We start from the raw sequence: 13127 nt of genomic DNA, 5'->3' as shown, positions 1-13127 counted from the left end.
TTTTGAGAATGCAGAAGTGATATTTCAGTATTCTCTTAAATGACGTAAATTGCAAAAAAATATGTATTTTTCTGGTTAAAAAGTTATCGGGAACTTCTCAACTAATAACGTGAGAATCAGCTACACAAAACAAGGAAAATGTACACCCTGCAGAGCAAGGAAATAACAAAGTAGGTACCAACTTCTTTAGAAAGCTTCCCTGTTAACTGACCTTTCTCTTCACAGGATGGCGACTTTTTGATGACAGCACAGTGACCACAGTGGAGGAGAGCCAGGTCGTGACACGCTATGCCTACGTGCTCTTCTACCGACGCCGCAACTCTCCCCTGGAGAGACCATCACGATGTCCTGCCCCCCACAATACAGAATCACCAGCAATGGCCGAAGCTGGCGCCAGTCAGGTGAGGGGGAAGACAAATCTGCATTTCTTAAAGCTGCAGTAACTTGTATTGGCCAAGGCATCTATAAGAGACTTGAGCTTTTAATCTTTTATGAAATTGTGGTTTATGGTTCTTGAATTTGTGTGCAGTCTGGTTGATGTAGTTTTTAAAATTCTCTTATTTGTAGTTTCTATTTTCTTGGTATATTTTATTTATTTCTTTATGTGGTTTGCAGAATACAAAATTTCCAGTTGAGAAAAGTAGAATGTAAAAGATTTGCACCTGGTCATGCTGAGTTGCCTAATTTTGTGGGTAACCTAAAGGCAGTGCTACATTGCCCTCGGTGCTCCTGTGAGTTGATGAGGCACATGATATGGGCCTCCAGGGTCCAATAGCCTGGTAGAATGTGATTTAGCTGGAGAACTGAAACTGAGGTGTCCCGTTTAGTGTTCAGTCATCCTAATTGGTAAATGGGTTACTAATGTGCGGCAAACATACAGATTGGACATTTTAGATTGCGAAAACGGGGGTAAAAATTCATGAACACAAAATGTCATTAAAAAAAAAAAAAAAATAATTAAAAGGATAAGGTAAAAGCATTCACCTTCAAATAAAACCTGATCCACCAACAAACATGTTGCATTGCTTGAATGGGTGTCATTATACTAAATTCATAATGATATTTTCCAAGAAACAATGCTTTATTATTTGGAATGCCAATTATATATGTGTGTGTGTGTGTGTGTGTGTGGCTAAACTGTACTAAATAACTAAAGTTTTTATTCAGGTGTAAAATGTCTGGTTCTTTTCATGCCTGGTATACTGAATTTTTGTCTTTTATATATGTGAAGCCTGCATACTGCAATGAAAATTGAGGTTATTACCCTCTCCTACCATATGGCATTGAATGACTTATAAAAACCATTACCTTCTCCCAATCATTGATTATACTAAAGTGCCAGTGTTAGAGCAGTAGGGTGGTACTCTCAAGAACAACCTCAATTGCAGGATTTACTGAGTCACTGTTGAGAACCTGCTGGGTGTTGTTCTATCAGAGGGGGTTGGGTTAGGACAACCAATCAAACTGGTGTAACAAGCTAACTCTTTTGGAACAAAGTGGCTGGTATTTAGTATTTAAACAAGACTGTATGTAGATGGTGGTAGCTTGGAAAGAAATAAACTTGAAATCTAGTACTGAGTAAAATAATTTGTTTTAAGATTTTTTTTTGTATAGACTACCATTTTATGTTTTTTGAAAATGTTTGAGAACCAGTTACACCTATGTTCTTTTGCATTCTTCTGTTGTCTTAAATTGAAAAGTTGCTGGAGTTAAATTGCAGGTTGATGTTTTCAGGTTCCACTGTGATTTTTAATAATACCGAGATGGTGTTATTTTTCTTGAATTATGCCTGCTGGGCTACTTCTAAAATATTACTTTGCTGTAAATACCATGTTGTATAGTAGTTAGGGGTTGATTTTAATCAACCTTTAACCTACCAGGATAAATCTGCTGGATTTTATTAAGAGCATTTTACAGCACTGGAGAATCCACCTGGACTGTGTCAATTGCTTATATTTTTGGGGTAATCTGGGGTAGTCTTATTACGTAGAAGTATAGGTTAATCCAATTGATCTTTAGTCAGCATGTATTATAGGGGTATATTCCTGAAATGTATTATTTAAGCTGGTTTTGCAGACCTTGTTAAGCACTAATTTGGACAAATGTATCTAAAGCTAAAGTTGCCTAAGATTAATGCACGTTGTCATCAGTGTAAATTACCTGCTATAAATGTAGCTCTTCCTGTTTCAGGAATAGCTATCAGTGTAACTTCACACTCAGTGTATTGGTCATATCTGGGTTTTTTTTTTGTTTGTTTGTTATTTACCTTCATAGAAATATAAAGGTAGTACTGTACCCTTTTTTGTAGTTTCAGGTAAAAGAGAAACTGATGGATAGGAGAAAAGTCTGAAATTTAAAAACCGTGAAATGTATAATCTTGCAGATTTACTGTTTATGGTCTGCCTTATTGCTGCACTTTCATAAAAAAAAAAAACTAGTAAAAACAAAGGAAATTGTAGACAGGGATATTGTTGGGCTTTCTCGTTCCTGTACAGAAAATATTATAGTCTGCAAAACTATGCATGCTGCCTTGTAATACTTAATCATCTGTTCTTTATTTATTTTATCACACCAATCTGAGTCAATAATGACCCTTTTAAACAAGAGTGAATGACATATCTGTGAAATGTAATAGAATTACTTTGTTTATAGCAATTGCCAAATCAGACCCCTCCCCCTTTTTTCAGACATTGCACTGACCTCAGACTCTTCAGAATGGTTGCTATATTACATTGCTGCATGTAGGTAACAGAGTACAGTATTTCTACAGTGAGATAAGATGACAATTCGGATATCAGGGTGGACTAAGTGGTCAAGCCATCTTGTTTTTGAGACCCCATCTTGAATAATGACCCTTAAAAAAAAAAAGTTAATATGGCTGCAAAAAACAAACATGAGAGAAATCTTTCAGAGAAAAAATATATGTATATATATATATTGCTACCTTAACCACGATGTATGAAATCCTCCAAGAGCAATCAATTTTATTATAAAACTGAAATGGAATGATCAAACAGACTGCACAAAGAATTAACAATTAATGATTTCATTAAGGTTTCTTGCACACCCGTAGCCATAAGTATTAAAACCATGTTGATTGACTAGATTGCCCGGTGACCTGAAAAATTAATGATAAAGTGTTTGGGGGGGGGGTGAGTGGGGGGGGTGGCTGGGAGAGACTGAAATAAGTGATTAAATCTCCAGAACCTGACATAGGTTTCCGCAAATCGCAGGCTTCTCTAATATGGCAGGAACTGGAGGAGGAAGAGGAGGGGGAGGAAGGAGCCCAGACAGGAAGAATTGGGCAACTCCGATCCCGGGCCACACCAGACTCTGCAGCACTGACAGGTCTCTCAGATTACTCGGATGAAGACTATGTCAGATATTTTGTCCTTGGCACCTTTGCAGCAGTGGTAGCCCTGGTTATCAATGTTTTCTATCCATTGATATCTCAGGGTCACTGGAGCTAGAGAAGCCATGCACATGCACACAGTGTTGTTAAGGTGGACTGTGAGGACCATCTGTGTCTGTTTTCACACTGACAGCAATTATTTAATTTTACAAATCAAATCTCCATCCAAGTTGTATAAATTGTAATGTAGTTATACCTAGAGTGATGTCCATGAATGTTACATCTGCTCATTTTTTGTCTTGGCACAAATAAGAGTAAAAGAGTCTTGCTTTCATCTTGTGTACCATTTCATTCTGTTGAAACACACATACTAATATTAACAAGAATGCTGAAAATGGTAAGGTTTTTTTTTTTTTGTGTGTGTTTCGCACTGTATTCTACCTCTAATTTGGGTATGCTGAAGAAAACAAAAAGTCTGCACTGCCCACGACGTGTGTGAAGTTGAATCCTTCCCTCCAATATTGATATTTATCCTGTAGCTTTTTCCTAAGTTGCACTGAGAAGTATTGGCCTGATTTCCTCGGGCACATTATCATAAGGAAAACAAGCACTTAGCATTCAAAGGCTTTTTTTTTTTTTTTTTTTCCCCGCAAAAATTCAAGCAGCTCGGCTTTGTTTGATGGCTAGTGACCATCCATCTTCCTCTTGATCACATTCCAGAGGTTTTCAATGGGGTTCAGGTCTGGAGATTGGGCTGGCCATGACAGGGTCTTGATCTGGTGGTCCTCCATCCACACCTTGATTGACCTGGCTGTGTGGCATGGAGCATTGTCCTGCTGGAAAAACCAATCCTCAGAGTTGGGGAACATTGTCAGAGCAGAAGGAAGCAAGTTTTCTTCCAGGACAACATTGTACTTGGCTTGATTCATGCGTCCTTCACAAAGACAAATCTACCCAATTCCAGCCTTGCTGAAGCACCCCCAGATGAGTCCAATTTTCAGCTTTGCCCAACACCTGGTCGTCTAAAGGTTAAACGGAGACCTGGAGAGGCCTAGAAGCCACAGTGTCTCGCACCCACTGTGAAATGTGGTGGAGGATCGGTGATGATCTGGGGGTGCTTCAGCGAGGCTGGAATCGGGCAGCTTTGGCATGAATCAAGCCAAGAATATCAGGGTTATTCCACCAAATATTGATTTCTGAGTTCTTCCTAAGTTAAAACATTAGTATTGTGTTGTTTAAAAATGAATATGAACTTATTTTCTTTGCATTATTCGAAGTCTGACAACACTGCATCTTTTTTGTTATTTTGACCAGTTGTCATTTTCTGCAAATAAATGCTCTAAATGACAATATTTTTATTTGGAATTTGGGAGAAATGTTGTCAGTAGTTTATAGAATAAAACAAAAATGTTCATTTTACCCAAACACATACCCATAAATAGTAAAACCAGAGAAACTGATAATTTTGCAGTGGTCTCTTAATTTTTTCCAGAGCTGTGTGTGTGTGTGTGTGTGTGTGTGTGTGTGTGTGTGTATATATATATATATATATATATATATATATATATATATATATATATATATATATATATATATATATATATACAGTACTGTGCAAAAGTTTTTTAGGCAGGTGTGAAAAAATGTTGTAAAGTAAGAATGCTTTCAAAAATAGACATGTTAATAGTTTATATTTATCAATTAACAAAATGCAAAGTGAGTGAACAGAAGAAAAATCTAAATCAAATCCATATTTGGTGTGACCACCCTTTGCCTTCAAAACAGCATCAATTCTTCTAGGTACACTTGCACACAGTTTTTGAAGGAACTCGGCAGGTAGGTTGGCCCAAACATCTTGGACAACTAACCACAGTTCTTCTGTGGATTTAGGCAGCCTCAGTTGCTTCTCTCTCTTCATGTAATCCCAGATAGACTCGATGATGTTGAGATCAGGGCTCTGTGGGGGCCATACCATCACTTCCAGGACTCTTTGTTGTTCTTTACGCTGAAGATAGTTCTTAATGACTTTCGCAGCCCCAAACTTGCAAGGAACCTCCACCATGCTTCACTGTTGCCTGCACACACTCATTTGTGTACCGCTGTCCAGCCTTTCGGCGAACAAACTGCCTTCTGCTACAGCCAGATATTTCAAATTTTGACTCATCAGTCCAGAGCACCTGCTGTCATTTTTCTGCACCCCAGATCCTGTGTTTTTGTGCACAGTTGAGTCGCTTGGCCTTGTTTCCACGTCAGAGGTATGGCTTTTTGGCCGCAAGTCTTCCATGAAGGCCGCTTCTGACCAGACTTCTCCGGACAGTAGATGGGTGTACCAGGGTCCCACTGTTTTCTGCCAATTCTGAGCTGATGGCATTGCTGGAGATCTTCCGATTGCGAAGGGAAGTAAGCATGATGTGTCTCATCTGCTGCAGTAAGTTTCCTTGGCCGACCACTGCGTCTACAGTCCTCAACATTGCCTGTTTCTTTGTGCTTCTTCAAAAAAGCGTGAACAGCACATCTGGAAACCCCTGTCTGCCTTGAAATTTCTACCTGGGAGAGACCTTGCTGATGCAGTATAACTACCTTGTGTCTTGTTGCTGTGCTCAGTCTTGCCATGGTGTATGACTTTTGACAGTAAACTGTCTTCAGCAACCTCACCTTGTTAGCCGAGTTTGGCTGTTCCTCACCCAGTTTTATTCCTCCTACACAGCTGTTTCTGTTTCAGTTAATGATTGTGTTTCAACCTACTTATTGAATTGATTATCATTAGCACCTGTTTGGTATAATTGTTTAATCATACACCTGACTATATGCCTACAAAATCGCTGACTTTGTGCAAGTGTACCTAGAAGAATTGATGCTGTTTTGAAGGCAAAGGGTGGTCACACCAAATATGGATTTGATTTAGATTTTTCTTCTGTTCACTCACTTTGCATTTAGTTAATTGATAAATATAATCTATTAGCATGACTATTTTTGAAAGCATTATTACTTTACAGCATTTTTTCACACCTGCCTAAAACTTTTGCACAGTACTGTATATATGGGGTAGCACCATTAGTACTCAACACTATTGTCTTTTTTTTTTAAATACAACCCTACTTTGTTAATCCTCTTTGTGTTTAATGGATATATAGCTGAAGTGTATTGTATTAATGAAAAATAGATTTATAGTTATAAATATCATCCTTAAATTATACCCTGTGCATATTTGTGCAATACTGTATGAAGGGTTTTTAAATTAATTCCTTGAAAAGTGGTTGTTTGGGTTAAGATGGTTTTAATTTGCTATGTTGCGACGTTGTTCTCCTAACTGTAAAATAAATTTAGGACTTAGGGGTTTGCCATGTTTGTGCATTACTGTAACTTATTTATTTATTTGTTTTAATTAAATTCAGATTTGGTGTGTTTTTGCTTTTCTAAGTCAGTTGCTTTATTTCATTAATACCAAGCCAAGAGTTTAGGGCAATCTGTGTGGGGTTCATGGTTTATCTATGTAGTGTGGTATCAAAGCAGTTGGACTAATCTGACTCAGGGATTTTAAAAGTTTGGGTCACCATCTGGTTCACATTTTCCACTTCTGTAAATTGCTATGTTGGTTAACTGCTAAAGTGTTGTCTAGTATACTAGAACATTGCAAAGTAGATGCACACTTTATATCCTAGTTACAGCCCTTTGTCATGTTTAATCTCCCGTGCTTACTGAGACTGAGTGTCTCTACATGGTGTTGGTGTCAATGTAAACAGATAAAGCTTTAACACTAACAAATTATTGTATTGTATAATATGTTTATATTTGAATGTCTGTTAAATTCTCTCTGGATAAGTAAGTGTGTGTGTGTGTAGTACAGGTAAAGAAAAGGCCCTTTTAAATATATTAAATGTAAAATGCAATTTTAAATCGAAAAATTTAATGTACACCATATGTTCTTAAATGTAAATGTTGATTTATTTTTAGGATTGCTGAAATGCAGAATTTAAAAGCAATAATTTGTACTTGGATAATTCACAAAGAATTCACTCACCTGCATTGTCATTTAATAAAATTGTAAATATTCCCATGTTGTAAATATTGATTTTATTTATATTATATAGGCCCCATGTTACGTTATTTAACAAGAAACTTATTTGGAAACATGATCATTTTATATAGCTGCTTTTATTTTCTAATATCAGACTTTTTTTTTTCATTTCTTTTTATGTATAAATGTGGTCCTGATCAAATATTTTTGTTTCCTTCCACCCTAAAGTACAGCAGTAAGTATTTTGAGATGTTGTACTACAAATGCTTTGGTCTGTTACATTTAGAGCCCACATGTTCCTAGCCAATATATATATATATTTTTTAAACTTCATCAGGATCTTCAAGGTTACGTTGGATTTGCCTGGCCTTTCAGAACAATGTTGATTTCTATAAGATAAACATCAATGTGTGCTAAACCAGTGTAATAGTCCACCATTTTCTAATATCTTAGTATGGAAATTATTTCTGACAAATCTATAGTAGTGCTCTCTAGAATGCTTTTGGGGGGTGTAATTGTACCTGTTTAACATTGTAAGCAACACTTCTAACAACAAAGTCTTCAATTTCATATTTTGCTTGTTGACAATGGCACTTGTACCACAATGTACAATTTGTTGGAGCATCGCGGATGCGTGGAAGATGGTGTTTGGGGGACCAATGTCTGTGGTGCACAGTTTGGTAACCGGAGGGTTGTTTGATATTGTCTCTGGAATTGAAAACAATCCAAAACAGCGGTGTTGTGTGAATTGTGTATATTTTACTCTTTCTTAACTACAAACCCCTGCCTTACCAAGGGTACCAAGAGCAGTTTCCTCAGCTAACCACAAATATTCATAAACACACCTACATTCACAAACGCATGTAAAGCACATGCAGGTTTTTGTGTATTTTGTAGTGTGCATTTTTCTTTTTCTTAAAATGTTGGTCTGTTTTGCAGGCAACTAGCCAGGAATTGTTTGACACAGAGCTGGACCCAGAAGGACCCCCTCAGCTGACCCCAGAGGTGACCTCAGAACTGTTCTCCCACCCTGCGGAATGTGCCACCCCATCCTACAGCAATATGGAGGAGGTGGACTAGTCAAGATTTGGCATAAACTGCAAAAATCAACCAACTGCTAGGAAAAAAAAAAAACTCCTTATTATACAAAATGAGTTAAAATGACAGTCTTGTATAAGCAAAGGTGAATGTGTACACACACACACACACACATATACACACAAGTGGAGAACCCTTCAGTTTCAACAGTGATTTATTCTTCTTGGAAACTCATGCAGTGGGCACCAGACAATAACCATAGAGCTATCTGCTGTATGCTGCAACGGTTCTCTACAGCTGGCGGCTAGTGTGTAAAAGTGCATAACCCATATCTGCGGACACGTTTTTAAATCCTAGTGGTTTACCATCTGCATAATGACATGGAATTGATCTATAGAGCTACCAGAAATCCACAAGTGGCCATCAATAGAAAGACATGGTTAAAACAAGAAAGATCCTGAATAGTACCAAAAAAGAAGAAAAGCCCATAGCTTGATTTGTAATGACATCTAGAGAGACCAGTAAAGATTCTTTTTTAGTAATCACTTGGATAGGCAATGATTTTCCTTGGAGAAGATTTTGGTTTCTATTAGGGTCTGTCTGTCTTTCAGTTAACAAATAGCCTGTTGCATTGCACATGCAGGGCTACATCTGAGAGCCCTGGATCCACACCAGTTCCCAAGTCATCAAATCGCCTGCATGTTACTACATACGATCCCAGATGTGAAAAAAAGCATCTGATTTTGTTTTTCTGTTTTCTTTTTTTGTGAATTTTTGTTTTGTTATTGGTGGACTGTGTTTTTGTGTTTTTCTCTTGGTTTTTTGTATTGCAATTGCCTTTTTTGGGGGTTTAAGATTAAGTTTATGCTGCTGATAATAAAAAATATATTTAAAGAACGTTAGTATAAATGAATTCTTTTTGAGAAACCATAACAAAACGGTTGTTTGCATACGCAACAAGCTCTGAGTCCACCAGACTTTAAATTTGACACCCCTGTTGATAAACTTCCCGAGCTGTAAAGTGCTATATGTAATGTTTACGTTTTTTTTTTTTTTGGGCGGGGGGGGGGTATTTTTTAATCATTCGGATGGTACAGATTCTGTTGATTTTAAGGGAACTTTCCTGTTTAGGTCTCCACTGCTGACTTGATTCCCAGTGTAATAGCTGGGAGGTGCTGTGTGGGACTTTTGTCACGCAAGTTTTTTTTAGGACACAGGAACAAGTACCTCAACAGTAATGGATTGTTCTGGGTTGGCCTGCTGTAGTCAGGGAAGAGCCCAGTATTTCACAGCGCCAAGGATAATAAACTGTTTATGATAATGCAGGCTGTTTTGATGCAAGAGCTATCAATGGTGTGTTTTTGTTTGCAGTTTCAGTCTGCATCAAACACCTAGTAGTGGTTGTATGATATATCCATAATGATAGGGTAGGTTGGTTGCAGTACTTAACTGAAGTATGAAATATGGAGTAAGTGGTAAAAAAAAAAAAAAAAAAATCATATAAATGGAGCAGTCTTACACAAAACCTGTCTTGCATGAGAATATCTGTTTATATACTAGATGTATAGTGTACATAACTACAACCGATTTTCTTAAATTATTTACTGAAACTATTAATTTTATTACCTTGGATTTACGTTTAATGGATTGCAGGTTGCTTAACATTTATTTAAAACTATATTATTTAGAATCTCCTGTTTGTTGTGATCTAACTACCAGATTATAGTAACATAAAGGAATTCTCTCACAATCTGTCTACCTTAATTTTGAAGCCCATATTTTCATGCAGAGATTGTGTGCTTTATCTTTTAATACACTTTGCTTTGCTTGTCTCCCATCCAGAACTGCAGTAACATTGGTCCACTGCTAGTTTTCTGTTTACTAATGACTTTTTAATGTGGCAGTACAAACACATAAAGTACTTAACTCTTAGGGTGTATAGCCAGTGCAGCTTTGATCTTGAATGTCTGTAATAATTCACTACAACATCTGTCAGGGATTGTCTGTAGCTCTAGTTTGCCCATGTCAGACTTAACTATTTCCAGGCTGTTTTTCTGCATGTAGAGCTCCACACTGTATATTTAACATGTGGGTTAGTGTAGTACTTGTTTGCTGTGGTTTTTTCACTTGAATAAGTCACTTATTCAGCTAAAGTCTTGTCAGTCAGTTTTTCCTTCTTTTAAACATTTTAAAACCTATTTATGCTACTTACATTCTCTGAGTCATTTTTATATGTATCCAGACTTTAAAGAAAGTATATTACAATAAGTAGTTTCCTTCCTTTTGACTTGAGTTTTAACATGTTTAAGGTAAACCTGACCAAATACCTGATGTAGACAATGAGGTGTTACTTGATACCTGTGACTATCATTCTAGATCAGTCAATATCTTACCAAACCAAATCTGGTCACTGTTTTTAATGTTTTCTCTTTGGTTTAAAACCTAAACAAATACCGCTGTAGGTCCACCCTATGAAGGTGGTATGTGTGTTAAATTGGTTAAGTAGCAAGCTTTATTTTTAGCATGGTGGGATCCATGACAAAGTCTTATTCCATGTAACAAATGTACCATTTTTGTGAAATTTCCCAAATGTTAAATAAGGCTAGGATTTTATTATACTTGATGACACCCCCACAAAATTGTTTAAAATGCAAAGCCAACAAGCTTTAGTTGTTAAACTAATCTGTTTTCTTGTACAGTATAGAAGTTTTAAATGCAAATGTACTACAAGTTTGTGCAATACTGAAGTTTACCCCCCCCCCTTTTTCTTTTTTAATTTGTTTTTTTAATTTGCTTAAAACCTACATGAAATGTTGTTTAAGAAGCGTATAATGCACACATTCCACCTGGTTGAGTAAGGAAGTAGTGTAGCCTTTATTTTGTTCAGTGGCACACACAGATAAAATGTAGATTGAAACGTGTAGAAATCTAAATGAAAAAAAAAAAGTTAAAACATTTTGGGTAGAAACATACTGTATATCTGGCAGCCAGATGCAATAAAAAGTATCCATAATTCAAAATTTACAAAAGCCCATAGTAAAACATTTTAATTTGCTACACAATTTTGACTTGGCAGTAAATATAAACCCTGGGAAAAATAATAAACCCTGCCTAAAGCTTCTGCACAATACTGTATATTTTATATATTTCTGGAATGATGAACAATTTGCATGAGACCCTTTTCAGTTTGAGGAAAATACGTATCACAGGCAACTGTGCGTATCAAGAGCAGCTATATGCTTGCTGCAGGCTGACGAGGTTAAGAAAAAGACCTACACTGCAGCATATACAACAAAGACTGCAGAATTAAGAGTAATCAGTGGTCGCTATTGAAATAAAGGTGAAACATTACCATCATTAATGCAGATTGTAATGGGGCATTATTATTATTTAATTGCAATATTTTTATCAAGGTGTTAATTTTTCCTTCCTTGCATGCCTGAATCTCTTCAGCATACATTCTGAATACAGAAATCAAGTCATAATCATTTGCACACCTATCATTGTATGTCCTTACAGTAGGAATAAGGAGTTTGTTTAAAAGCTTCATCAAACATTGTCAGTAAGAACCAACAGGTTAATCAGAATAGACTTAAATGGTACAGTCTGGCATGGAAATTTTAATGGGGCAGAGTTACAATATAGAGAACCACTGTTCTGGGTATGCTGCTGGTATCTGGATTTTTACTATATGGTCTGGTGCTGTAAAGGTGTACAGAAGGATACGGGTTATACACTGTAAGCGTTTAAGGTTGTCAACATATATATTGCATTTATGAAAAATGATAACGTATATAGGAAATGTATATTGACGTGATGTATATTAGGGCTTTTTCTGGCACTGACAGAGGCTTTAATAAGCTTTGTTTCAGATTTTAACCCTTAATGTAAAGAGAGATTTATAGTTGCTTATGATGTCCTGAAGAGTGTTGTGCTTCAGTTTGGCTGATGAGCACAGATGTTGAACCCAACATATTAATGCAATGTAGTTTTGCTTTTTTTATAATTCGTTTGCTGTGAATATTTTTTTTTTATTTTCTTGTTTTTTGCACAATAAATGTCACAGTATTTTAAAAAAATAAATAAAAACGAATGTCTCACATGTATATGCAGTGACACCAGATGTTATTCTGACAGCTGCAGTTAAGCTAGTATTGATGTCAATTGAATAGTTGTTCTAATTATAAGGTTCAGGGTGTAGCTGTGTTTGTTTATTTTTTCTCTGTCCAAAGAATTTATATGTATTACTGCTCTATTTCATCAAACGTACATACTGGCAGAGCTGAAATGCCAAATGGTCACATTCCACTTTCAATGGAAGCATGTTCAGTCTGAGCATTTAGGATTCTCCAGACAAGTTGAGAGGTGAAGGCAGAGTCAGAGAAACTGATAATAGTTGAGTATTGGCTCAAAGCCACTCGGAATGATGAGGTGAAATAAAAACACAACAGGAAAAATAAAATGGCTCACTCAGTTGAACCCACAGTCTATGTTGTGCATTTTAAAGGTGCCCACTGCTAGAATACTGTACAGTTATCCTAGTGTATTATTATTTTTATGTTATTTATTATTTTTTTTAAAAACACAAGCTAAAAAGGGAAGCTTATTGGAGCAGGCTACCAACAGATGGCGCCGGCCTGCTGTTTCAATATATTGCCGGAAAGGTTGCTCTTGATTTTGTGTAACTGATTTGTCGTTGACCAGGATTAAGGAAACGTG

General features: G+C 36.6%; 1 protein-coding gene across 9 annotated transcripts in view; it reads left to right on the top strand.

The window, feature by feature from the left end:
- The window catches only part of LOC121328645 (ubiquitin carboxyl-terminal hydrolase 19-like), a 45843-nt gene extending 36419 nt beyond the window's left edge, over positions 1-9424 (top strand). For 7 of the 9 annotated variants that reach the window (XM_041273538.1, XM_041273544.1, XM_041273540.1 and 4 more), the window contains 2 exons: positions 226-401; positions 3234-4001. In XM_041273538.1, the coding sequence (XP_041129472.1) occupies positions 226-401; positions 3234-3470 (413 nt within the window). In that variant the 3' untranslated portion in view covers positions 3471-4001. Of the gene's footprint in view, positions 1-225; positions 402-3233; positions 4002-8309 lie in introns of those variants that run through there. The other 2 variants (XM_041273545.1, XM_041273541.1) reach the window with 1 other exon arrangement.
- The last annotated feature ends 3703 nt before the right edge of the window (positions 9425-13127 follow it).

Source organism: Polyodon spathula, chromosome 16, assembly GCF_017654505.1.
Source record: "Polyodon spathula isolate WHYD16114869_AA chromosome 16, ASM1765450v1, whole genome shotgun sequence".
Classification (NCBI taxonomy): Eukaryota; Metazoa; Chordata; class Actinopteri; order Acipenseriformes; family Polyodontidae; genus Polyodon; species Polyodon spathula.
The sequence above is the reverse complement of the archived record's forward strand: the minus strand, read 5'-3'. Positions and strand labels throughout refer to the sequence as shown.